The sequence below is a fragment of the Mixophyes fleayi genome, chromosome 10 (genome assembly GCF_038048845.1).
Source record: "Mixophyes fleayi isolate aMixFle1 chromosome 10, aMixFle1.hap1, whole genome shotgun sequence".
Taxonomy (NCBI): Eukaryota; Metazoa; Chordata; class Amphibia; order Anura; family Limnodynastidae; genus Mixophyes; species Mixophyes fleayi.
Genome location: NC_134411.1, coordinates 98640856 through 98667897, shown reverse-complemented (window position 1 = coordinate 98667897; position 27042 = coordinate 98640856). Strand labels below are relative to the sequence as shown.

General features: G+C 41.8%; 1 protein-coding gene across 1 annotated transcript in view; it reads left to right on the top strand.

Annotated features, from left to right (window-relative positions):
- Positions 1 to 27042, top strand: part of ITFG1 (integrin alpha FG-GAP repeat containing 1) — a 137306-nt gene that overhangs the window by 50539 nt on the left and 59725 nt on the right. The window contains exons 9-10 of the mRNA XM_075189252.1: positions 1678 to 1772; positions 6554 to 6717. Of these exons, the coding sequence (XP_075045353.1) occupies positions 1678 to 1772; positions 6554 to 6717 (259 nt within the window). The remainder of the gene's footprint in view (positions 1 to 1677; positions 1773 to 6553; positions 6718 to 27042) is intronic.

Genomic DNA, 27042 nt, shown 5'->3' with positions numbered 1-27042 from the left:
GTGGTATCTTTTCAGAGAAGATAAAGTGGACATCATTTTCATAATCGCATAATTGCGTGTAATCTGTCAGAGAGATGTGTTCACTTTATTTATCGTCTGTCAAGTCCTCAAACCATGCAAATTGGTGACCTTTTCTATGAGATGGGGGGGGATATATTTCAAATAGAAATGACTGTATGAATGGTTTCCTTGTAATGTTTAGAAGGAAAATGTGTTCTTATTGTAATTAGCATTTGAATTTGAACCTCAGTTGTCTTGGCAGGTGGGGTATTGAATGAATTCAATAAAATTCACAGTTGCATAACACTACAAATAGTGGAAAGATGACCAGGTTCTAAACTCGGCTGCCGGACTTCTGTCTGTTTTCCCGGTATCAATAATATTATTAATTAATATTTAGATTATCCTTTCTTTATAAAGCGCCACAAGATTTCTGCTGCCCCGCACAGAGTACAAACAGTTGACCATACAGATTAAAACAGAACAATAAACGAGTAAAACCAAGAGTCCAATAGCTCCAAGCCTAACTAGCACAGTGACGTTGGAGGCAGTGGCGGATCCAGGGGGGGGGGGGGGGCGGTCGCCGCCCCCCCCTACCAGGGGCTTGCTGCCGACAGCTGCACACTGTGCAGGTCCGTTCAGCAGTGGCAGTATGCTGCCCGGCTGCTCTGATTGTGTTTTAAACACAATCAGAGCAGCGGGACAGCACACTTTCACTGCTGAACGGACCTGCACATACTGTGCAGCCGCCGGCAGCCTTAGAACAGAGAAAGGGGGCAGGGCCTAAATCGCCCCCCTAAAATCGCCCAGGGTAGGACAAATGTCTGGGTCCGCCCCTGGTTGGAGGGGACGAGGACCCTGCTCGTAAGAGCTTACATCCTAAAGGGAGGGCAAGGCACAAGGGGATTCAGTGAATAGGATCTAGGGCAAGATGAGCAACTAAAGGGACAGGGGAAGAGAGAGCCGTAAGGAGATCAAGCATTGAGAGATGGTTAGGTGGAGGGATGGTTCGCTTTGAGTAACAGATGAGTTTTTAAAGTGCCCGTTTGAAGGAGCACAGATTAGGGGTCAGTCAGAGCGTGGGAGGTCATTAGAGTGGAGGGGAATCCTGGCGTTGGATGAGGTGATCATAGTGTAGGAGAGGCGATGGTCATTGGCCGATCTTGGGGAGTGTGAATGGAGAGGAGGTAGAGCGCTACATTCTAGTCAACTTGTTCTTGGCTCAGGTGTTCCAGATAAAATGTAATTCTTTTTATTTTTACAAGATTCCTAGTGATCATTTTACATAAAGGGGGAGGGTGATCCTGGCTTGAAGGGGGAGGGTGTCCCCGGAGGTCCTACTGTAATCCTGCTATAAGGTGGGGGGGTCTCCCTGGTGATCCTGGTGTAAAGGGGTAGGGTGATCCTGGCGTGAAGGGGGAGGGTGCCCCCGGAGGTCCTACTGTAATCCTGCTATAAGGTGGGGGGGTCTCCCTGGTGATCCTGGCTTGAAGGGGGAGGGTGTCCCCGGAGGTCCTACTGTAATCCTGCTATAAGGTGGGGGGGTCTCCCTGGTGATCCTGGTGTAAAGGGGTAGGGTGAAGGGGGAGGGTGTCCCCGGAGGTCCTACTGTAATCCTGCTATAGGGGGGGGGATCCCCCTGGTGATCCTGGTCTAAAGGTCTTTTGTCTCTTTCAGATGGCGATGGTAACCAGGATCACCTGCTGCCGGTCTGTGAAGATGATCAGTGCCTGAAAAGTGTTATTTACTATATGAAACATGGGTCTACGCAGGTGAGATACTGGAGTCCACTATATATTTAATTATTCTAGTTGTCTGCTTTCCAGTGGGAATTTTAAAAGGCGTTGCCCATGCCCATTGATCATCATTACGGATACACACATTCACATTGCTGTGTGCAGCTTCTATCCGGGCATCAATAAAATGTATCTTCCCAAATCCCATCGATGTCCCCTCGCCCCTCACTCTCCTCCTCGGTGTACTCTGAAAATGGATCTTTTAAAATTGTTCCCTTTTTATTCTATATATTATGTGAACACTTCCCAATACCCCATCATTAGCCGCCGGGCAGTGTAAAAGAAGAAATGTGATTCCAAGGGAGTTGAATCATTTATATTTCTATGTTGGCTGCGTCGCGGCATGTTACTTAAAATAAACGCATTTACAGGATCACTTATATAATTTTATATTCATTACTTTAAGTATTCAATTAGTGTAGAAATGATTTCTGCTTCTTGGCCAGAAATCAGTGAGTGATCATTTAAATATGTTACCAATTAGCATTCTGCTTAATTTTCATTAGCTGCTCAGATCCTGTTCGGGAGGAAGGGGCTTTGATATTTGTGCTCTACATTCCATCGTCTGTGATGCCAGTGACCAGCGTCAGACTGTCCTTGTTGAATGTATTTGCTGTATTATAAATATAACTTAAAGATATGGTAAAATAGGTCAAACCGGAATCTTCAGCTGTATAAATTTAGACTTCAGCTCTGTATAAATTTTGCTTGCTCAGTGTCTGCTGATGGAGATCATTTAGTACAATATACCCTGTAAATCTCTAAACAGGCACAGTTTGTCTTAGAATCATATAATGCAGGACTGTTAATCTTTATATTAATGTGTCTTTAGTAAAAGTTTTATCCGTTATTTATATAGTGTTTATATATTTGGCAATGTTGGACAATCGAAGATCTTTATTTTTGGCACATTACTTCCTGCCCAGATGCAGCTTACAATAACACAAGGGCCAACAGTTGACTTACCAGTATGTCTGAGCTATGAGAGGAAATCTGATCACCTAGGAGGAAGGCCACAGTGCTGTCATGCAGCATTGGTAACCACTGTTCTACTGTAGCACCTGGGAAGAAGCCTCCAGCGCTGTGAGGCAGCATTACTAACCATTGTTCTACTTTACCAACTGGGAGGAAGCCACTAGCGCTGCGGGGCAGCATTGCTAACCACTGTTCTACTTTACCAACTGGGAGGAAGCCTCCAGCGCTGCGGGGCAGCATTGCTAACCAATGTTCTACTGTAGCACCTGGGAGGAAGCCTCCAGCACTGCGGGGCAGCATTGATAACCACTGTTCTACTGTAGCACCTGGGAGGAAGCCTCCAGTGCTGCGCGGCAGCATTGATAACCACTGTTCTACTGTAGCACCTGAGAGGAAGCCTCCAGCGCTGCAGGGCAGCATTGATAACCACTGTTCTACTGTAGCACCTGGGAGGAAGCTTCCAGCGCTGCAGGGCAGCATTGATAACCACTGTTCTACTGTAGCACCTGGGAGGAAGCCTCCAGCACTGCGGGGCAGCATTGATAACCATAGTTCCAGAATGTGTTCAGACTTGATGTTCACATAGCAATACAAATAACATAATAAAGTTACGATTACCATAAATAGTAACTCCACTCAAAACTAAAAATGTAGCTATGGATAGAGTTTAAAGCGGTAAAATACAAAATGAAATGATATTTATATTTGGTGTTCTATTCACAGTTTCTATAGGGTTACCCCCATGCCATCCTGCTCTTGCTGCTATGTCTGCCAAGCTTGCTTTGATGCCCTTCTCCCATGATCTCCCCTTTAGCATGGGCAAGTGGCATTAACACCAGCTTGGCTCTTTTGAAACAGACCGAGGGGCAAGAGTAGAGAGGAGAGGAGCGTGTGACCATTACAGCTAGTAATGAAGGGACGGTGTACTTCACCCAAAACTTCTTTACAATGTACCTATTGCTACACACAGTGGAGCTATTCAGCTTATCAATACACGAGAAAGGGACATCACTGAGGCCTATCTTGTCAGTTGCTGTAGTCTTATATATACTGAGTCAGCCCACAAGTCGGCAGCCTCTGCCAAGTGTAGGTGATTACTGCACTTTATGTTTGTTGCTTCGGGTTCTCCCCTTAGTTGGTCTTTTATAAACATCATCAACGTTTTCCACCCCTTCCCGTACGCCGACTTCAGCTGTTGATGGTGAAGGCCACGTAGTTCTGGTGTTACTCACCAGAGCAGAGCAAACTTCTTTGTAACGAGTTGACAGTGATGGTGATTGGTTATTGGGAAGCGTTTGCTGTTCCTGAAGTCATTGAAGGCCTCATACAGCTCTGTTATCCTCAGTATAGAAGCTGCTTCTAACCTTGGCTCACAATGTGTCCATTCTACAGCTGGACCAGATAGATCTGTGCTATTGTTGCGTGATGTAAACTGTTATTAACAAATAACCCCTGAAATGGAAGCATGCATTATGTTTAGAATAATATTTCATTATAGCCATGTTTCTGTGTTAGACATTGCTGCTCAGTCAGAGGAGAGCTGAAGCCTTTTTTTTGAGTGAGATTTTCACTCTACAAACTCATTCAGCTTTTACTAAATGCATTCCTTTATCATTATGTGGTTTTTAGTCATGAATTTATATGACCAGCCACAGTTATTACTATCGTTGTCCTACAGCAGAGGTCGCCCCCAGCTGTGTGACCAATTCTTACTTATTCTCTGCTTTGACATCAAGCATTTAGGGGGAGTTCTGGGGGGGGGGGGGGGGGGCATGTGCGGAGGTTGCAGTGGAATATAGGGGGCATGTGGAGAAGTGTGAGGGGCATGTGCGGTGGTCTGAGTGTATTGTGGGCAAGTGTGGAGAGGTGTGCGTTGCATGTGGGTGGAGGTCCGAGCGACATATGGGGCCATGTGGGGAGGTCTAAGTGGCATGTGGGACAGTTTTTGTAGTACATGTGGGATCAGAGGGCATGTGCGGGACATTTTATGGCAAGTGGGGTCTGAGTGCTTGTAGGGGGCATTTTGGAGCACGTGAGGGCATTTTGATATGAGTGATGTGGTTGTTGTTTTTTGGACTGTTTTTGTACGCCCTTTTGAAGTCTGGAGGGCCCTTGAAGTATGTAATGTAGCCCATCCCGGCTCTTCTGTGCTCTCAGCAATAGATATGTACCTGGGAAAAGGAACATTTTCAGAAGCTGTAATCCAATAGCAACCAATCACGCTTATGCTTTTATTTTCTACATTGTGCTTGAAAAATGATTTCTGCAATCTGATTGGTTGCTTTGGACAACACAGCGATTTCTACACAGTTACGCGTTTCATAAAGTATTTTGTACAAGCCAATAAATCTAAATAATTTAAAGATGGAAAGACCCTTCGATTACATTGTGCAAACTTTGCACACATCAGCATCAGCTATTTATATAGCGCCACTAATTTCGCAGCGCTGTACAGAGAACTCACTCACATCAGTCCCTGCCCCATTGGAGCTTCCAGTCTAAATTCCCTAACACACACACAGACACACACAGACAGAGACTAAGGGCAATTTTGATAGCAGTCAATTAACCTACCACTATGTTTTAAAATGTGTGGGAGGAAACCGGAGCACCCGGAGGAAACCCACGCAAACACGGGGAGAACATACAAACCCCACACAGGCTTGCTATAACCTTAAGCAATCAGTCTTCTGTTGCCAGATAGGTGTCTGTTTCTTTGATTAAATGTATGGTTTTACCTTATAACTGATGGTAAAGATGATGTGCGGCCCTTTTGAAGGTTCGAGGGCCACACCATGCGACCCCTGAAGTATATCAGGTTGCCAGTCCCTGGCCTACGGCGAGTTAATAAAAGCTAATATGTGGTTGCTATGGGTTACAGCACATGTATGCTATTTTCAGTGTAGTTTATTAAGTCACTGGTTCTGCAGATAGTGAGTTTGTGTTTGACGTTGCTGATTGGCAGCCTTCAGTGGTCAGCTGTTGGAGAACTACATCTCCCATGGTGCTCAGCTAGCCCATAGCTGAGATTGAGTTTAACAATAGTTTGAGGGCCAAATGTTTCCTGACCCTGATCTTGTTAAATTTCTGCAAAAAAAATAAATAAATACTGGACGGTTTATTTAACACGCTTGGGGCATAATTGCCATCAGCAGCTAAAATAGTAAATATCAGCTAATTGAGTGCACGGGCAGCCGCAGTTCCATTATTTGTGCGCAGTTTTGGCATTATCACAGCGTTGGTTCTGATATGTGCTCCGGTATCTCTTTTATTCCTTCTCCTGATCTGAGAATTTTTCCTCCAAGCTCGATTCACTCTGCCCTAAAATCCGTATTATTCACCCTCTGCTGTAAGCTCCAGCATAATGTCAGTGGCCTTCAGGCTATGCAGTGATTTTAAAATAAAGATGCTTCATGCCAGTAGTGTACGTCAAAGACAGGAAACTTTACCTTAAATACCTTTTCTGTTATATGACTTGTTCCAAAGGCCAGCAGCAGCCACTGTGCTCTCCGCATTCATCTGTCTGTAGTCATCTCCCTCCCACTTGAGTCAGATCAATCGTTTTAAAAGTGTCTTTGTTTTACGGAATATGTAACAGTCACTGAAGACACAGCGCGTCTGTCGATACACCGGGTCCTAGTTACACTGCTTGTTATTAATACACTAAATGACACAAAGTCCTTTACATATGTTGCTGTGACACTGTCCTTGTGTATGTCATAAGTAATCACGCGTGTCATACAAAAAGGTTTAACACCGACATCTTGTGTTCTAATTTACAGTGGGTTCCGGCGTTGCAGAATTTTAACAATGCAAACACACTTTGGGGCTTTGTTGTCCCATCTTCTCCTCTCGTCCTGTCGTTGCCAATTACTCTCCATATTGGAGATTACAACATAGACGGTTACCCAGACGCCCTTGTTGTTCTGCGGAATACATCAGGAAGGTATGTACATTAGGGATTGATGTAGTGGTTTCCTTATTACAGTACTGTACATTATGTTTTTTTGTTGTAAATTTTAGATGATGAGTGAAACTGTTTCACCTAGCACAAGGCAAAATAAACCACCTTTGGAAACAGTTCCTATGCTCTTATTTGGGCTTGTACATGGCCAGGAACAACCACTTCTCTAGCAAGTCATCGGGGACTTGTTACTGGGAAAACTGCAGTTTCTGAAATCAGTATTGTCTGTGATTTCTATGTTGTAATTTTCTTTCTCTGTGTATTTGTAGCGAAGGATGTTTCCTTTTTATTTTAATCAACCTTAATAAATCCATTATGCATGGTTATAGGAACACTAAACATCATACATACATAAAAGAGAATACTTGGCAGTGCTCACTAATCTTTGTTTCGTGCTTTAGATGTCATCCAGGAAACCCTTAATTGCTCCTTAATTTATTCTACCACTTATGTTCAACAGCTTTATATTGGTTAGATAGTCTAGTCCAAAAACCAAAAGCATGTACCGGAGAACTTAGCTGAGCATGCTCAGTTCATTGTGCCTATTTACTGGGAGGAACTGCAGGTTAGCAGCTCTCCCTATGGAAAACTTTATTTGTATATTGGAGACACATTAATAGACAGCAGGGTGAGTGTTTTATTCAATGTACTTGCTAAGGTTTGTCTTTTGCAGTTTTTAGTTGTAAATATATTACTTTTTAATAACATGTGATTTTTCCCTGTTTTAGACATACTCATGAAACATGTGTTTTTAACTCTTTTTCCAAAATTCATATGTGCATTCCAGATTGTGGCCATGCCTTTTAATGTATACATGGCAGAGGTTTTTACTGGCTTGGAAGTTGCTCGTATGATATCACTACCTGTTAAACAGTTCTCATGAAACATTCTGATTCCCTTGCTCTAATAAGTTATCCTAAGTTGCACAGGTGCCTGCACACAGGTATTTTATATATATATATTTGTACATGGTGCTCTAACGCAGGTCTTCCTGTAGTTGAGAAAATCTAAAGTATTCAAATTTGAACACCTGTATAGTCATTTACTGTTCAGTTACCGTTGCTGTGAACGCGTAAATGGAGAGTATGGTCAAAGGCAAGCTCATTTGTACAGCTACAATAATTGTGCACCAGTATGCTTCATAGGTAATTCTAATGGGTTATTTTCAATATGATCTCCCTTTCATTCTAGTACATTTTAATGTTTTGTAGTTCTCAGTTCTCTATATTTGCTATCTGTTTAAGGGGAAAACACCGCACATCCGTAAATCCACAGTTTTCATTTTTTCCAAGAGCTTTCACCTGAGCTGGTTAATCAGTGCAATCCGGTCCATTCATACCAGGGGTACATTTACTAAAAATTCTTCTAATTTTATTAAAATGACATTATATGAAGTGCTTGTATCTGTTTCCAGCTAGTTTAGTGCCACTGACTACTCCCAGGGCCCTGTCTCCTGTTTATCTAGCAGACCGGCTGCACTGCATAGCTCCTGATGCTCTTTACGCTCTTGATGAATGCTAAGGGAATAAACTCCTGAGTGTTAATTTTCATATTAAATGCCGCACTAGAACTTTTTATATCGAGAAATAAATGCAAGCGCTTTATACAGTTATAATGGATTTAAATAAAAGTAATGTTTGAGACGAATGTATCCTGGTTGAGTTAGTCATGTAACCACGCTTCATTCATACTGAGCTATATTTATATAGAAATGCTCCTGGGCATAGGAGCTCTTACACAGTTGCAGTATCCCCATGGGTGGCTGGCCATTATCATTCAGCTATACACCTAATTTTAGGTACAGTAAATGTTTACTGTTTTGGTACAGGTTATTCCTTCCCTGCTATTTTCTCATGTTTGTTAACATTTTATGGTCATGTTGTTCTCTGGATAGTTATCTTCATATATTGTATTTACATCCTTTTATGTGGTTGAATTGTTTACAACAGTTAAAATGGAAGTTTTTATTCTTCTCAATGGTGTGATTAATCTAAAGAGAAAAGTAGATGCCTTGACTGGCATTTAAGAGGCAAAGCGGTGATCCCTTTTATTGAGAAACATGAAAGTACTAACTAGTAGGATTGGATATAGTATGCAGTATGGCAAAGGGGAGGAGCTGTGGCAATCTAAAGAATGGATCAGAGGAGCTTCAATGTAAGGAGTAGGACCGAGGAAGAGAGCAGCATCAATGTAAGGAGTAGGATTGAGCAAGAGAGCAACAACAATGTAAGGAGTAGGAACGAGGAAGAGAGCAGCATCAATGTAAGGAGTAGGATTGAGCAAGAGAGCAACAACAATGTAAGGAGTAGGACCGAGGAAGAGAGCAGCAACAATGTAAGGAGTTGGACCGTGGTAGAGAGCAGCAACAATGTAAGGAGTAGGACTGAGGAAGAGAGCAGCTTCAATGTAAGGAGTTGAACCATGGTAGAGAGCAGCAACAATGTAAGGAGTAGGACCGAGGAAGAGAGCAGCAACAATGTAAGGAGTAGGACCGAGGAAGAGAGCAGCAACAATGTAAGGAGTAGGACCGAGGAAGAGAGCAGCAACAATGTAAGGAGTAGGACCGAGGAAGAGAGCAGCATCAATGTAAGGAGTTGGACCGTGGTAGAGAGCAGCAACAATGTAAGGAGTTGGACTGTGGTAGAGAGCAGCAACAATGTAAGGAGTAGGACCGTGGTAGAGAGCAGCAACAATGTAAGGAGTAGGACTGAGGAAGAGAGCAGCATCAATGTAAGGAGTTGGACCGTGGTAGAGAGCAGCAGCAATGTAAGGAGTAGGACTGAGGAAGAGAGCAGCAACAATGTAAGGAGTAGGATTGAGCAAGAGAGCAACAACAATGTAAGGAGTAGGACCGAGGAAGAGAGCAGCATCAATGTAAGGAGTTGGACCGTGGTAGAGAGCAGCAACAATGTAAGGAGTTGGACCGTGGTAGAGAGCAGCAACAATGTAAGGAGTAGGACTGAGGAAGAGAGCTGCAACAATGTAAGGAGTAGGACTGAGGAAGAGAGCTGCAACAATGTAAGGAGTAGGACCGAGGAAGAGAGCAGCAACAATGTAAGGAGTAGGACCGAGGAAGAGAGCAGCAACAATGTAAGGAGTTGGACCGAGGAAGAGAGCAGCAGCAATGTAAGGAGTAGGACTGAGAAAGAGAGCTGCAACAATGTAAGGAGTAGGACTGAGGAAGAGAGCTGCAACATTGTAAGGAGTTGGACCGAGGAAGAGAGCTGCAACAATGTAAGGAGTAGGACTGAGGAAGAGAGCTGCAACAATGTAAGGAGTAGGACTGAGGAAGAGAGCTGCAACAATGTAAGGAGTAGGACCGAGGAAGAGAGCAGCAAAAATGTTCAGTGACCTTCAAGTAAGGCTTCTGTATTACTTACCTTATTTTCCAGCCTGTACACGGTGGTTAAATTAAAATCATATATCTATCTATATATATATATATATATATATATATATATATATATATATATATATAAACAAACCTTACTAATACTGACTGCACATTTTTTGTATAGCGCAATCTGGTTTTACGCATTTATTTCACAGTTCTATACCTACTTCTATCTCAGGAGGACAGTTATTAATCGGTTTATTCATGTTGGAGATTGTAAATGATAGTGCTGTATACATAATACAGTTGATGAGCTTTGTTTCATGTAGAGGTGAGTTTGACACCACAATCTCCCCCCATCAATGTGTCCGGAGCGCTTATATTACTGCTCTGTGCTACGGAGGACCCTGCTCTTTATGTTATCTAATTCTCAGTCTGTGGCTTCCTGGTTACATGCTTCCATCACAACCCTGGCCCTACTGAGACAGTCACATGAGTGGAGAGATCACTGCCTCCCACATGATCAACATCTCATCTCCTGAAATATTCTGTGATGCTGTGAACATTGCAATGATCTGATTGGTTACAGCATATTTTATACCCACCCAAACTGGTGATATTACATACAAGCAGGAAATGAACTACGATAAGTAAAGGCTGCTTTTACCTTACTGAAATACTCCTTAATAAAATGTAGGCACTATTGACTTATTAATACACTGCAGAGTTGCTCTCCTTATTAAACGTGGACCTGACGCCAACACTTAGCGCAGGCAGCCATGTTATAGACTAAACCAATATTCACAAGAAAACTGCTTATGAAGAATGTTGGTGTGAATTAAGAGGCAGTGTTCTCTTGAATAGTGGGTTCAGCTCACAAAATAGCACCTCCGATGTATATAGGCAAAACATACATTTTAAGGTGATACTTTTGTCAAGTTGTAACTAGCGTGATACAATTGATTCCGTTCAATTGTAAGTTAGAACATAATATTTTGTATGGTATATCTTGTGGGTAATGTTATCCCTTCTTTATACCCTGTATTAAAAAACTACCATTGTTTACCAAGGATTTAAAGAAAATGTGTCCAGTAATATTGATACCCTGTATTCCCTGCACTACAGCGATTAGTGACTCAGTAGTGTATCATCGATGTCATAATGACTCGGTTGTGTATCATCGATGTCATAATGACTCGGTTGTGTATCATCGATGTCATAATGACTCCGTTGTGTATCATCGAGGTCATAATGACTCAGTTGTGTATCATCGAGGTCATAATGACTCAGTTGTGTATCATCGAGGTCATAATAACTCAGTTGTGTATCATCGAGGTCATAATGCCTCAGTTGTGTATCATCGAGGTCATAATGACTCAGTTGTGTATCATCGAGGTCATAATAACTCAGTTGTGTATCATCGAGGTCATAATAACTCAGTTGTGTATCATCGAGGTCCTAATGACTCAGTTGTGTATCATCGAGGTCCTAATGACTCAGTTGTGTATCATCGAGGTCATAATGACTCAGTTGTGTATCATCGAGGTCCTAATTAATCAGTTGTGTATCATCGAGGTCCTAATGACTCAGTTGTGTATCATCGAGGTCATAATAACTCAGTTGTGTATCATCGAGGTCATAATGAAAGATAATATCATTATGTAACAAGGATAAGGGAGAGCTCCTGCCGGTACACATTTGAACATCATATTTAACATTTTCACCTCTGTTTTTCATAGTTCAATGGTTTGTTTGTGAGTGGTAGCCTACAACTTCCTGCCTGTCTTAAATAATTCTTCAAAAGCTGTAATTATTTCTCCTCTTCTGCTGGCTGGCATTGGTAAATGCGTTCTGCCAGCCAATTGCGTGTACTCTGTAATTATTTCATGAAAATGTCACAGACAATTTGCAATGGAATATAATGAAGCCGTCACTGTTTGTTATGCCCGTTGCTTCCCACTGTTTTCTGGGGGAAGAAGCAGGTTTTGGCATCAGATGGTCCTCCGTCAAGAAGGAAAATACATTTCCGCAATTGTTTGGAAAGGAGAAAATTGGTATCCACAACACATGGCTCGGCAGAGACTCCTGACTACGTGGACGGTGGACTCCTGCAGAAATATGTAAAGGAAAAAACCCACACACTTATTTAGCAGCTCCCTGAAACTTGTTTTCCTTCCAGAAATCCACAGCGGCCGGGGCAGGGGTTTGTAATCACAACAACACAAATAACCGTTTGCAGCAGCGCGCGTTTCTAAGGGCTGTGTTTTAGCGAGACTTCAGAGGGAGGATGAATGCACTGCGAGTACAGTCATTGTGCAAACAAAAGAGTTGCGTCCTTGCGGTCTGCGAAGGGAAAAAAAAAAAAAACAGCCAGGCTTTCGTTACGGTTTAAAAGTCGGAAGAAAACACCAGCTGTGTTTTTCATCTCCGATTCCCACTGTTTTCTTCACTCTGAAATAGAGCAGAGTCTTGGTTTAGCAGACACGGGAGCCGGCGCACGCAGCTAAGAGAACATTTAGGAAATGTTACAACAGGAATTTTGGGCAGCGAGAAATGACTTCTGACTGCGTACAGCTATTTTGTCTTGTTCTTAGAAGTTGTGCTCCTTGAGGACAGGCATAGATTTCGTTCTTTGCTGCTTTACACGATTGCACATTCAGGTTCTGCACCAATGCTAATTGAAATTCATTTTCTGCTAGAGGGACTTAGCAAAACACTGCAATAAAATGCTTTTCTACACAGTTAAAGGGAACATAGACTATCATTAAAATCTGTACTTTAGACCTCTGTAGGCGAGCCCCGGAGAGATAATCCTGCATGGGGAATACCATAGCAGAGATGGCCTGTACAACAATACTGCTCTATAACTGTCTGACCGATTTGCCACAGACCTCCCCGATTGCCATTTTTCAATACCAAGATATTTGGTTATTATTTTTGAATGCAAATGTTGCTTACTTACAGTAGAGGCTGCTATTTTTGGGCTGAACTAATATCCAAACGCAGTGATGCTGGTTCCTCCAGATCTGAAATTCATACTATATTGGTGCAACGACAGCCCATAACACACCATACTAGGTAGTCTATGGGGGCACTTTAAATCTTTTTAATCAACTCACTATGATATCCCCAATTCTCTGGTTGGTCAGTTCTTAACCCATATGTACTCAATGACAAATTCAAGGTCACGTAGTACGATATTTAATTGACCTTTGCTACTTGGAGCAGTGATCCGTTGTCTGTGACTGATATGTCATTATATTCCAGCAAGTAATACAGCCGCTTTGTTAAAAGCCTTACTTGTAGGCAGTGTGCATTCTAGTCTTACAAGCTTACAGTCTAATGGAAAGAAGAAGAATAAGATGGTAGGAGAATAACGTTATGGATTATCAAACCTTCTTCTAAAAAGGAATGTTGGAGGTGTTGCCCATAGCAGCCAATCAGGTACTAGCTCTCATGCTCAAGAATATACTAGATAAATGATGAATGATGGCTACAATCTGGTTGCTATAAGCAACACCTCCACCTTTCCTTAGTGTTATACATGGATAATTGTGTGCCAAACTGATATAGTTGATTGATAATTTCTGTATACCCTGCTGAGGTCTGTCTCATCCCTGCTTTATCTATTCATATTCTATTCATATTCTTTAAAAACAGTATTAAATAATGTTTAAAGCTTATTCCAATGCTCTATGTAGAAGGTCAGTGAGAAGCTGAGTGGGGAGAGCAGGTAAGATATGTAGCGAGAGTAATATTGTTTATAGGGATACATTTGTTTCTTTGTATTTGCTTGTAACAATACAGACAGGATGAGCAGTCCCTGCCCTCAGGACAATGCACAGACAATGTAGACTTCCCGCATGGAACCTTGAGTTCCAGCTACTCGTGATTATGATTTCATTATAACATAGGTTGTTGTCCTCTATAATAGGATGGGGGCTGTTTCTTTTTCATAACTTCTCCTTAGGGGAGGTGTGCTTTTTAACATACCCTTCTTATTACTGCTGTTATTTCACCGTATTAGTGATCCGCAGTCTATTGCATACTTATTTTACAATAACATTTAAGATATGTTTGTGGTTATGACACAATACATCTCTTACATAGCTAACTCTGGAGAAAATGTATGAATAAGCCATCTACATCGCATTGTAAGTAAGAGCATACATGTAGTGATGGGTTTACCATGTATTATATAGAGCAGTGTCTCTTACACCCTGTCCTCAGGGATCCTAGCAGTGCATGTTTTCAATCACTCCCTGCTGGAGCACAGGTGTAGTCGTTACTGAGTGATACAATGTAACAGATCCACAGGTGGTATAATTATATCACTGGACACCTGGAAACCTGCACTGTTAGGGGTCCTGATGAATGGAGAGACCTGTAATGTTGAGGTTCAGGATGTATTATATAGAGGGGATTGGTTGAGGTGTGTAGTTCTGTAGTATAGGTCAGACCTGTAATATAAATAAATATATGTGTATATATATGTGTGTGTGTGTATATATATATATATATGTGTGTGTATATATATATATATATATATATATATATATATATATATATATATATATATATATATATATATATATATATATATATATAGCGGAGAATTGGTTCAGTGGCATAGAGCAGATATTTATTATAGAAGTTCATATTGTATGCAGGGAGCTTGGCTGGTGTTTTGTGTTCAGCAATATAAGTCAGATAATGATAATATTTAAGTTCTGTAAGACTTCTTCAGCTATTTTCTTACTGTATCTGTTATCATTGTTGACAACAAGTTTATTCGTATTTTTAAATTCAGAATTACAATGAAGTCATTAACATCTCCCCTCCCAATGAATCACCCGGGTGTTTAACGTGGTTCTACGTTTCAAACCTGTTCACAGATTTCTCCCTTTAGCAACATGTCAGAAGCAAGTAGATAAAGGGATTCTTCTGGCATTAATTCTATGAAATTAGCCTCCGGTTTCCTGGAATAGCACATTAGATTTGCATTAAACAATCCATCACTCGGGCTTGTTTTACATGCCGCTTATATATGTATATTTCAGATATACTTTTTATACCGGGAAAGAAACCTTTTTAAGTCACTGACTTAGATTGCTGAAGAAATCCAGCTATAAGCCAGGCTTCACCTTCAAATCGCTGTAGAGCTTTGTGTTTTATTCATAGCTTCAAAATTGTAAAAAGCTTCTGGGCAATTGATCTTTAATTGACTGGTTTTCGTAGAGTAGTATTATATTGACTGTTTATGTCATTCTTATCCAACCCACCACAAAATTATATGTCTTCCTTATATACCTTCTGCAACTCTTAACTCTTTATTTTCAGAAACAATGTCTCTGTACATGCGAAGGGGAATATCGGTATAGAAAATAGGACTTCAGGAGCCATATAGAAAAATACATTGTTGTTTCCTTTCTGTTTTGGAATTGAGGGAAGAGTTCAGCTCTACAGTCATTTAATTGCAGAGTACAGAACTTCATGTAGTTAGAATTGAAGAAGGTGAAAAGGGTACAAGGAAGAGATGCTAATGATGATGTGTACAAGCCCGCTTTGTCAGCAATCACAACCTAACAATTACCTTACACATACTATATATAATTGTTCTTATGACAGAAAGTGGATAATACTTCCCAACCTACATTTGGATTCACTTTCCTGTGTGACATAAATCAACCGTGTTCCTGTGGCCATATGTACATATACATAACATGCATCAAGAACAGTGCCATAGAGGTGATTGATCTTTTATCATTTCCACACCATAAAAGCTTGGCTCATTGAACTTGACAATCCTCATCTATACATATAATTGTTGTCTATTGCTCAAAAGGATCCTCTGATCTGCCTAAATCCCAGCTACTTACTGTACATCACACACACGTGGATTCTGGCCAATACAGACACTCATCACACAAACACATTCTGGATAACCTATATATACATATATACACACGCACATTATGCATGCGTTCATCATACACACACATGCATTCCAGCCAATACATTAATACACAGCTGCATTGTGGCATAATTACGTCCATACACTTCCATTCAGGCCAGTACATACATGTATTGCACTTGCACCATAAACACCCGATTTCAGTCCAGAGGTCACCTTTGCACCCATTTTGTACCTTACAGGCCACATTGGGGATGAGGCTGCAGGTTTATTGAATGCAGCCAGGGGAGAAGAGGTCATTGCAGAATGTACACAGGCTGCACCGAGCTGTAAGCCCGGCTTTGGGGCCCAGAACATGGTCAGTGGAGCCTGGAGAGGACTTCACGAGTATTAGTTTCCGGCTTTGGAGGAACCAGTTGTACTGTGTGGGGGGAGAAGAGTGGTCTTTGCCGGCAGCTAAAGTAGAGTTCAGGACATCTGTAGCTGAGATTTAGTAGCAATGGGAACCGTGCAAGAGGTCATGGGTCAGGGCTGTAGGAGCTTCTGGGGCTGACCCAGCACAGCAATTCTGCAGCCACGGCTTCTCTGCTATGGTGTTGGATGCAACAAGGCCTTGGAGCCTTTGGATGCCGGGCATTTAATTTCCTGCATGGTGTCGGTCACTGTTACAGGCACTCCAGGTATCCGCTACACGCCATGAACTGGCGTCAGATAGTGGCAGTATATAGGTGGGATCTGGAGGGGATGTAACTCTTGCACTGATTAGTAAATAACAGGTATCTAATGGCTCCAAGACCAGGCAGAGCCGGCACATGATTGATCGTTATCGGCAGCGTCACAACAGATGAGGCATCAGAGTCTGAGTCCTGCAGGTATTCTGCTGTTGGGGAATTTGGGCCTAAAAATATATTTTATTTGAAGTTTGTGTTATAACTGATGAACATGTTTTTGGGTGGGTGACGTGTGTAGCGTGATTGGCTTTAGACATTTAAAGTGAGGTCTATGCCCATATCCAACTTTGTCTCCACAGCAGGGTCTAATACTTTGCTTTAGTATTATTATCTTTCACTTTCCACATGTGTAAGGCATTTAAAAGCCAAAACATGCAGATATAAGTTAAGGAAGCACTCTTTGCAATCTGATCTTTAAATTACACTTTAGGCAAATAATCACTTGCTGCAGAATATTGGACTCCTACTTCTAGATAACAGTGTTTAAGTGAGTGAGTTGCTCTGTCCGGGCTGAGCAGCCATAATTACCCACAGCTGCGTAATGAGTGATAATTGTATATCTTGCTGGTCCGGGACGAGGAGGAGGAAGTGGAGCGTTATGGCTGTATGCAGATGGAGCTCGTTACTTAATAGTAGACAGAAATAAAGGTTTGACGCTAAGCTGAACAATTGCTGGCTCCTCCGGCTGAAAGATTTTTGGGTATCACTGCTCCTCTTGGTTGGGGGATGTCCTCAGGACTTCTGGTGACCAGGCCCAGATTTAAACCCCTCTCCAAACAGCAAAGTGTTCACTGCTTCATACATCACCATGTTTCATATTTTCTTAAGTAGATGTATACTATAAGTAACCAAAACTTTGTTTTATATAGACGTGTGTTTGACAGCATCATCTTCCCACACAAGTTTTACCAGGAGCCTGACATCACTAATCATTGTTGTATTGCAAGGATAATTCCACTGAAGGTCCATCCACTGGTGTCCTGTGACAGTAATGAAAACCCTAATGCCCAACCAAAGTGACTCATACGTTTTGTATTATTATTATTTTAAACTTCTTTGATTCTCCAGATCGCACCGTCTGCAGAATTTCATAGTAAATGCGATATGTCGGGTTCACCCACCTGGACAAAGGTTATCTCACCTATGGCTCCATTGCTCAGGTTATGTGTGGCCGAAACTGCCGATCAGGAAGGGTCCTGTAGACTTTGGACGTTTTTAGGCAGCACCTTGACATTTCCAAAGTTAAGGACCTCTGTTCTTTAATCTGTTGGTTATCGCAGTTTGGCTAATCGCCATGGAACATGTGATCCAGTAATTGCGGAAATAATTAAGGTTGTCCCATCCCTCCATATTTAAAGGCTCACTACATCTGTGGTGCCAATGTATTCAGTACAAGTGACCTAAGGAAACATTAATTTCCTTACTATAAACAGTAGATATAGATATTAGATAATGGGGCATATTCATTTGCGATTCACGGCCAAGGTTACGCATATAAAGCGCCATTGCGGTAGCGCAATATCGTGGATTTCTACACAATGTTGCGGTACTGGGACCCATGTGGCCACGAATCGTAATTAAATATGCCCCTATGTGTTTAATGTGCCCCTTTAGGCAATGACCCTGCAATAATCTGCAAAGCATTTCTGTGATTTTACTGAAACGGCCAAAAAAACAAACAACAACTTTAACGCAAATATTTTCAGGACTGATACGTTTATGAAGCTTTAGCTATTGAGTAGTAGATTTCAGGTATGCTGAGGAGTCCTGGGCTTCCTGCTGTGTGTGGAGCTGACCAGGGTGCTGAACTATTACCTGCATTAATGTTCTGCATTGTGCGTTACACACAGGCTTGTGGCTATGTCGTCTTAATTGTCTGGTTTAATTAGAAAACCTAGAGGAGGTTACTGCTCCGAAATGAGAGCTTGTAATTGCAAATCTGTGAGACTTGCCTTGATTACAGCTGGTCCCAGAACCCCTTCACTCCTTCCTGCCTTGATGGGCTCTCTCTGCTGGTTGCGCTCTTATTTTCAATACTCTAAGTGAAACGTAGCCACGGGAGACGATTTTAGAATTTCCCACTGAGTACCTGAGTCTGATTCTATTGCGGATTATGTTTTTCTGCTCTTCAGAGAGTTTAATCTGTTTGTGTACGATATATCCCATCTCTGTGTGTGTTATGGCGATCTCTGCAATCTGGGTAGTCCATTATAACATGACAATATTCTTCACTGCAAAATGTATCCCCCTCTCATAGGTTAAATAAGATCCATACATTTTCTGCTAAAGCCTAGCCCAACGTACTGCATTACCCTCCGGGCAGCCAGGATTGCAGGTGGTCTCTCAGTCTCCGAAAACTAATCAAGAGCCTCTCCAAAGGAATTACTGTATCTGATCTTAGGAATTTGGTGATAACGCAGTCAATATCTATTTGCAATTGAAGACGCTTTTTCTCAGTGCTTAGGAATACTATTCCCCATGCTCGTTCGACCAAGCCTCCCTCTCCATCGATTTTATATGCGTATAAGAAGCAATTATTTCTCCAGCGTGGTGTCATTATTCCTTGTTATCTCCTTGGGAGATGCCCCTTTCCTACAGTGTATTAACCCTTTAGGGGATCATTTTGTGATCGATGACAGCTCAATATGTCAGGTCTATCTGCCCTGTTCTTGAATTCATGCTTCAGGTTGTAGGGTGATGCTCAATAGCATGTTGATCCGATATGAAAAGGCATTTTGTAACATTTTAATAATAAATGTAAATGTTCCCATACCATGGCAAAGGTTTTTTGGGTTGGTTTTTTTTTTTTTGGGGGGGGGGGGGGTTGGTTTTTTGTTTTTTTTTAACAAAACTTTTATTTCTATATTTTTGTATCTAGCTGAGTTCACGCTCTTGTTACTTCAGAGTGGCTTTTCTGCAAACAAGAAGTCTGGTGTGCACAAAAGAAATGCTTCCTCCGCAAATCATAGACTTAGCAAACACATACTTCTGAAACATCGCACATCTGCTGCACCACTTTGCAAATCCCTACACTGTCTCCCTGTGTTCTCCAGAATCAAATTCAAATTACTCACCCTTACCTACAAAGCCCTCAACAACAACACCCCTGTATACATCTCAAATCAAAATACTCTCCCTCCCGCCCTCTTAGATCTACCTCTGACTTGCGCCGCGCCTTGTCTCTTCTCTGGTAACCACCTCTCACTGCCCCCGACAAGACTTCTCCTGTGCTGCTCCCCACTTATGGAATTCCCTACCACACCCAATCACACTCACTTAGTCTTCAAATCTTTAGACGCTCTTTAAAAACCCATCTATTATTTAGAGGGTGACCTTATCCTTGATAACACTGTTCACACTAATGCACCCTAACAACTATCCCAATCTCCACTCTGAGCCACACTCGCTCCTCTTGTTTCAGCTGCGCCCTCTTCCCCTTAGAATGTAAGATCTCTAATGAGCAGGGTCCTTCATACCTTTTGTTTCCATGTCTCCATTTATATTGTGTGCCTTGTATGTCCCTGTTTTATGTATGTGCGGAGCACTGTGGCGCCTTACAAATCAGCGATAATAATAACTTGTACATGCATATTGTGTTATTAGTAGCTCTATGGTTCATTTCCTATTTAGTGTGCCTGGAACAGTATAAATAATCTCTTCTGCATATTTGCAGAATTATTTCTCGTACATTCATGTTTATTTTTGACACTATTTTCTATTGGGAATTTTATATTTTATTTTTAACCTTATTTGTGGATTGCTGGTGTTTTTCATGCATTTTGGATACTACATAAAGTATATTCAATTGCTTCACATTACCACCTGCCCCCAAATAACACCCCCCGGTATCTACTACTCTCTCTGTTCGCAACCTGACTTAAGAGGCAAAATCTAATTTTCTTCTTCACAAAGTGGTCATATTAAGTCTGATTGTGCTTTTTTTGGGGGAAAATACATTTAAACAAAAATCAGCTGTCTGCAGTTTACTTGTGTCAATCATTGTATGTGCTAAAGGTTAAATATTGATAAACCAAATGATTTACATGTGCTCTTAAACAGATCAGGGGGGGTGGCATGGCGGTATCTTAGCCAGTTATGAAGATCCTTCAACTACTGCTGGCTATTAGATTTCCTCTCTCGTTCCTGTACTACTTCATTGGATCTCATTCCCGTGATTGATCATCTTGATTAAAGGGATAAAAAGCCTGTCCTTTTGACTCTGTTCTGTGCAGGGTGACGAGGTCTGACTTTTAATCGCTGTGAAAGTCAACTTTGTGCAATAAATAGGGAGAAACAAGAGTCTGCTCATTTAGAAAACTGCCAATCAGCGCCTGCGGGTGAGCGACTAGCAACACATTCTCGCTAAGAGTCTGCAAACACTATACATTCAAAATACAGGAACTAGCTCGAATATATTTATGTGTCTGTGCTAAATCCCCCCCAAGACATTCATAGAGGATATTTTTTAAATAGGTAATGTGTGCAATGGAAGCTGCTATAGGACATCATAAATCTGAATATTTGGATTAGAGCTTGTGCTTTTAAATTAAAGTTTTTGTTGTGACAAACTGTATAATTGTTATGCTGTAGCCCTGCAGTTTTCTTATGTATTGTCGGTTACCTACTGAGTTTCTATCTCTGGTTTCTGAGTTCCAGGACCTACCCATTGAAGCCAGAACAAGTATATTGAAGTGTACCCATTGGTTACCGTGAAGGCAGCCATTCTGCTCCTACTAAATTGATAGGCTGATTATTGGTTAAGCCTCAACTGCAAACTATCAGAAGTCAGAAATGGTGCCAGAGGTCTCGAGTTCATTCATTGTTCGGTCTGTACTGTGCTGTGCTGAGCTGTGTTTTAGGAATCTTGCTCTAGAACTAACAACAGATTGAGGGCATTCTCTAGGAAGTCTGCATTAGGCACCTGAACGAGATGTAATTTTGTAGGTCAGGTTTCTTTGAATGATTAATTGGTGGAGAGAGTGACTTTATAGGGGAGAGTTCCCTACTTTGTGGGAAGGGGCTAAGTCTTTTCCTCTCTGAAAAAGGGACCTCAATTCTCCTCCACCTGTTTCTCCAGCATAGTGTGACATTTTGTTACTGATGCCAATTGACCGAAAATACATGATGTCGTATAGAAACTGACTACCAACGACATCAACATATATATTTTGAAGTGTCCGCACATTCACAGATATTTGAGTTTGTGTCGTACAACATTTGTATTTGGCTAGTAGGTTTAGAGACTGGAGGGTCTTTAGTGCATGGGAAAAATCAATTGTGTATACGTCACAAAACAAACAGTATTTCTAGTCTAGTCGCCACGCCTTCAAGCTTTCTCGTGATCCGTTCCTTCCCAGTTTGCAGGCTTAGCGCCCATCCAAGATATAACCAGTGTCGCCGCCAATTGGGTCAGGGCTGAATAAATGGATGGAAAACACCAACTCTCTTTCTTTCTTTCTTTTGTAAAAACTGAATAAATGGATCCAAGGTAAAGTCTTCTTATTAAACCTGTCCACCTGCAGACACACCAGAGAGCGTCAGAGAATATCTCCATAGTTCTATCCATTCTCAGAGTCCGCTACAATTGGCAACCGACTGGCTGCAGATGACAACTTGAAGACCTTGGGGTCAGACTGTATGCTGTATCCACGCATAAGTAAACATTTATATACTAGAACATAGTGGAAGGGGGGGGGGGTAGTGAACCAACTGCTAATTTAAATACTATATCCCCTTTAATATTATCTTACAGAGTGTCTATATAGCTGTTTGCTCTCTCTAACATAGACAGTCCAACACACCGATAATGACAACCACACTCCCATACATCTTAAAGAGCGTTCTGCAGATCACCAGGAGTCACGCTAGTGATTTAAACATGGTTAATCCTTCTCAGGCTCCGTCACGTTCCCCACAGTTCACTCCATCAAAATATCATTTGCGTCGGCTCTTACACAGCTCGGTTTATTTTAAGAATTCCCGAGACTCCTTTGAATGCCAGGAAATTGATGGCCAATTGTCTTGAAAGCTTCTCCGCTGTCCAGATTAAAAGTAACGTATGAGTCCCATTGGGGTGGTTTACATCAAGAGCAATTCCATGGATCTTAGGAAATGCTGTAGCTAATTATGAGAGGTAAAGTATTATGGTTTATTCAAGAGAACAGCTGAAAGAGCGGCGTATAGAAAACCAAACCAACGATAGAGACTTGGGGGTAGATTGACTAAAGCCTTCAAAAAAAGTAAAAGTGGAGGTGTTGCCCATAGCAACCAATCAGATTCTAGCTATCATTTATATAGTACATTCTAGAAAATAAGAGCTAGAATCTGATTGGTTGCTATGGGCAAAACCCCCCCTTTTTGAAGCTTTAGTAAATCTACATCCCCACTTTCAAAGAATTATCCACAATAAACAAAAGGAAAAAGAGAAAGGACTGCTCTGGAAGTAGAAGACAGAATTACTGGTACCCACGTTGCTGTGTACCCCACCTACAGGCTTCGTCAATCACCCTTTCACTGATTTGTACTTCAATCAGCTTCAACTATTAACTAGTCAGAAGCATTCTATCATATGTAATCTAAATCAGCCAGTAATATATTTTGGCAGCACAGTGTATTATTTTTCCTTTGTTATATATCTGACTAGTAATAAATTGTCTGGTATATTTCTGCGCGATGAGAACGGGAAGCAGAATCGCCGACCTTTTGTCTTAAAGCGAATCAATGTCTGAGAGTATACAAGGAAGCTACACTCGGTGAATTCTCCTATTTAACATCACTGTTTTATAGAAAGATGGTGGGAAAAGCCTCGATGAGGCAATGTTGTCACTAAGGAGAGAACAGTTCCTCTGTCCCTCCAGATTCCGATTCTGATCACTGTTCCTTTGTTCCCGTTAGATTGACTCGGAAGCCAGTTCCACAGTGCAGTAAATGAAACTGAAATCCAAATGCAATTTCGTGTATTTTTCAACTGGTTCACTAAAATTTTAAGCGTTATGAGGTTAAGGGCCAACATTATCTTTATGGCAGGACTTTTACCAGAGAATACCCGTCACTGCTTTCAGTGTAATCAGGTGGCAAGGGGGCGCCATTTGGAGATGCCATGCCCGACCTCCCACATAATCATCTTCTCTACAAAATTTGTGGTCATTGGGAAATGATTGCAGCTGTGCCGGGCAGTGTCATCACACCAAGGACAAGGATTGTTTAGAAGATCTACTGGACTGAGTGAGTTTACCGTCATTGCTGTTGCCATCTCTGTTCCTTCTTTGGTGGTCTCCGTGACCTCATTGGGGACAGCAGCTACCATTGAACACGATGAATAACTGTCCTGGCTTCATTTCCAGCAGTGAGCAATAAGGTTACAGAAGAACACCGCACCGATGCTCCAAACTAACAGGCAACCACTAGGGAGCCTGTTGAACATGACAGAAAATGCCTCTTCTACAACCAGAATAGGACGGATGGTGAGAAACTGCTCAGATTACCAGCAGCGTACCGTTTTGGCATCTTTGTTTCGTGTCTCTGCTGTGTCCGTGCACCCCGTAGCTGCACGGAAATACCATTTGCCTATAGACGGCTAACAATAGCCACCCGCACTTACCCCGCCAGTTGGTATTCCATTGCTGCTTGTGTCATGTGTTCCCCGCAGCTCTTAGATTGTAAGCTCCGCCGGGGCAGTTATAGCTGTGAATTAAGAAGCAGTCTATAGCGCTACGTAATATATTGGCGCTATATAGAGAGTAATAATAATAATGTATACAGGTGTCATACTGTGACCGCAGTAAATGGCGCTGCAGCCGCCTGTAGTATTTAAGGCAGAGTAATTTTACCAGCTCTGCCGCTCAGTGAATACCACTTAACACACGCTCACATGTTCTGCCCCCTCAACCACAAATGTCAGCTCCCATTGATTTCCAATCAGGCAGTGATTTATACAATGAGTCCCCGAGGTGCACGCAAGTGGTTCGGTCATTTCCGCTACCATTGTGTGCACCACTTCACCGCGTGCCCCTCAATATAACGTGGACTGTATCTCTTTCCAATAAAATGGGATTTGCTTAAATAAAATCCAAAGGAGGCTACTTCTACACGGTGAAAAATAATATATATACAATCCACTAGGCATCTCATAGATAGATAACTGATATAATGAATAAAAGTGTCTGATTCTATATAAAAGTGTATGTGTTCTTTTAGTTACACGATTTGCGGAACTGCTGCGTCGTTTCATTTATATGAAGGTGGCTGCAAAGTCCTGGGGGTAAATGGATTAAGGAGCGATTTTTGCAAATTGCTGATGTACAGCAACTTTAAACACATTCCCGTTTTAAATTTAGCTGTCAAAGGCAAGATTTGCCTTTAAACTTATTGCCGTTTTAAATTTCGCTTTTAAAGTCGCAGAATATCGGCGATCTGCAAAATTCGCTCCTTAATACATTTACCCCTGAAATTCACCAGTCATGTTGTGGTTTGTTTGTTATTGTTTTACATTTTTAGAAGCGCTGTTTTCCTTATATTTGCGCACATTTACTTAGGTGCGTAATAAAACTTGAACATTGCTAAGATGGTATATTTGATTCAGAGCTTCCACTTTTTTGGATTGACGCATTCTTTGCCAGGGAAAAGTCTGTTCCTGATCAGAAGGTGTTGCCTACATTCCGTGTGCCACACATTAGTTAGCCTAAATTTATGACAACAATTCCTTTTAATTAATAAAATAAACGGGGGCGGTGCATAGGAATAGTCGGCTAATTATAGAACGCATGGGGGGGAGGCTGACGAGAGCTGTGTAGAACTGTAAGCCGCCGTTAATAGAATTGACAGGTTATTTCATAAATTGGTTCATTCCACACACCGGCTGTCTCCCTTGTGAATAGGTGACATGTACACTTTAAACCAGGGATGGGCATCCTGATTCACTTCGGGGGCCACATGTGTGGCCCTCTAACCTTCAAAAGGGCCACACATTACCCTGAATCTCAGTAATGACTAAACAATACATTTAATAAATGTGACACCTGTCTGTCATAACATATCCGCAGGCATTTTTATATAAGGTCACTTGTTGAAGTGTCACAAGTTATAACAAACATATCTGATAAAGTTGGAAGGAGCAGAGGGCCCCACCGTTCAGGGGCCGGAGGGCCACTTGTGAACTTAGGGCCACCAGTTGACCATCACTACTTTAAAACATTAGTCTTCTACTAAGCTGAATGAAGGTGTCTCATTTCTTTTTAACTGATAGTCACTCGTTGATGTTTTTAGGTTTTTCACCCTGTAAGTATGTTGCTAGTGATCTATGGTACACACAGCGTCTCTGCGCCCCAGGCAGGGTTGTAAGCAGCGCTCAGAGAGGAAGCTAAATTGCCATTTTTCGTGTAATTGTTAACACAGATTGAGACATCTCTGTTTAGTTTCCTAATTGGGTGATAATTGGAATAAAAAAAAAAACAAAGGAGTCTTATAACAATGCTGCCTGGCTGGGTAGAGGAGGAATTTGTAAACATGAAGCTGGTTCCTAATAGAAGGATGATGCCAGTGTTTGTGCTGGTGGAGATGGTCGCTTGGCACGCAGGGTGGTGAGGATGGAGGCGCGCTCTCAGGACGAGGTGGGGAAAGGTTTCATTGTAAATTGTACTGAATCCTCAATCAAACTGAAGTTCTAGGTTTGTTGTATTATAGGTTGTAATTAATAATTATAGATTATTAGACACTGAACAGCCACAACACTAAACCCACCTGCCTAGTGTTGTGTAGGTCCCCCTCGTGCCGCCAAAACAGCTCTGACCCGTTGGTGCCAAATATCACAAGACGCCATGCCTCAAGACATTAACCGCAGATCCTTTAAGTCCTGTAAGTTGTGAGGTGGGGCCTCTGTGCCTCGGACTTGTTTTTTCAGCGTACCTCAGAGATGCTCAATTGTATTGAAATCTGAGGAATTTGGAGGCCAAGTCAACACCTTGAACGCTGTCACGTTCCTCAAACCATTCCTGAACAATTCATGCAGTGTGGCAGGGTGCATTATCCTGCTGAAAAACTCCACTGTCATCAGGATGTACTTGGTCTGCAATAATATTTAGGTAGGTGGTACATGTTCACAACCGCATGAAGGCCAGGGCTCAAGGTTTCCAGCAGAACATTGCCCAGAGCATCACACTACCTCTGTCGGCTGCCTTCTTCCCATAGTGCATCCTGGTACCATCTCTCCACCAGTAAACGACACACACTCGCCTAGCTGCCCATAAAAGAAAATGTGATTCCTTAGATCAGGCAACAGTCTTACATTGCTCCATGGTCCAGTTTTGGCTCTCACATACCCATTGTAGGTG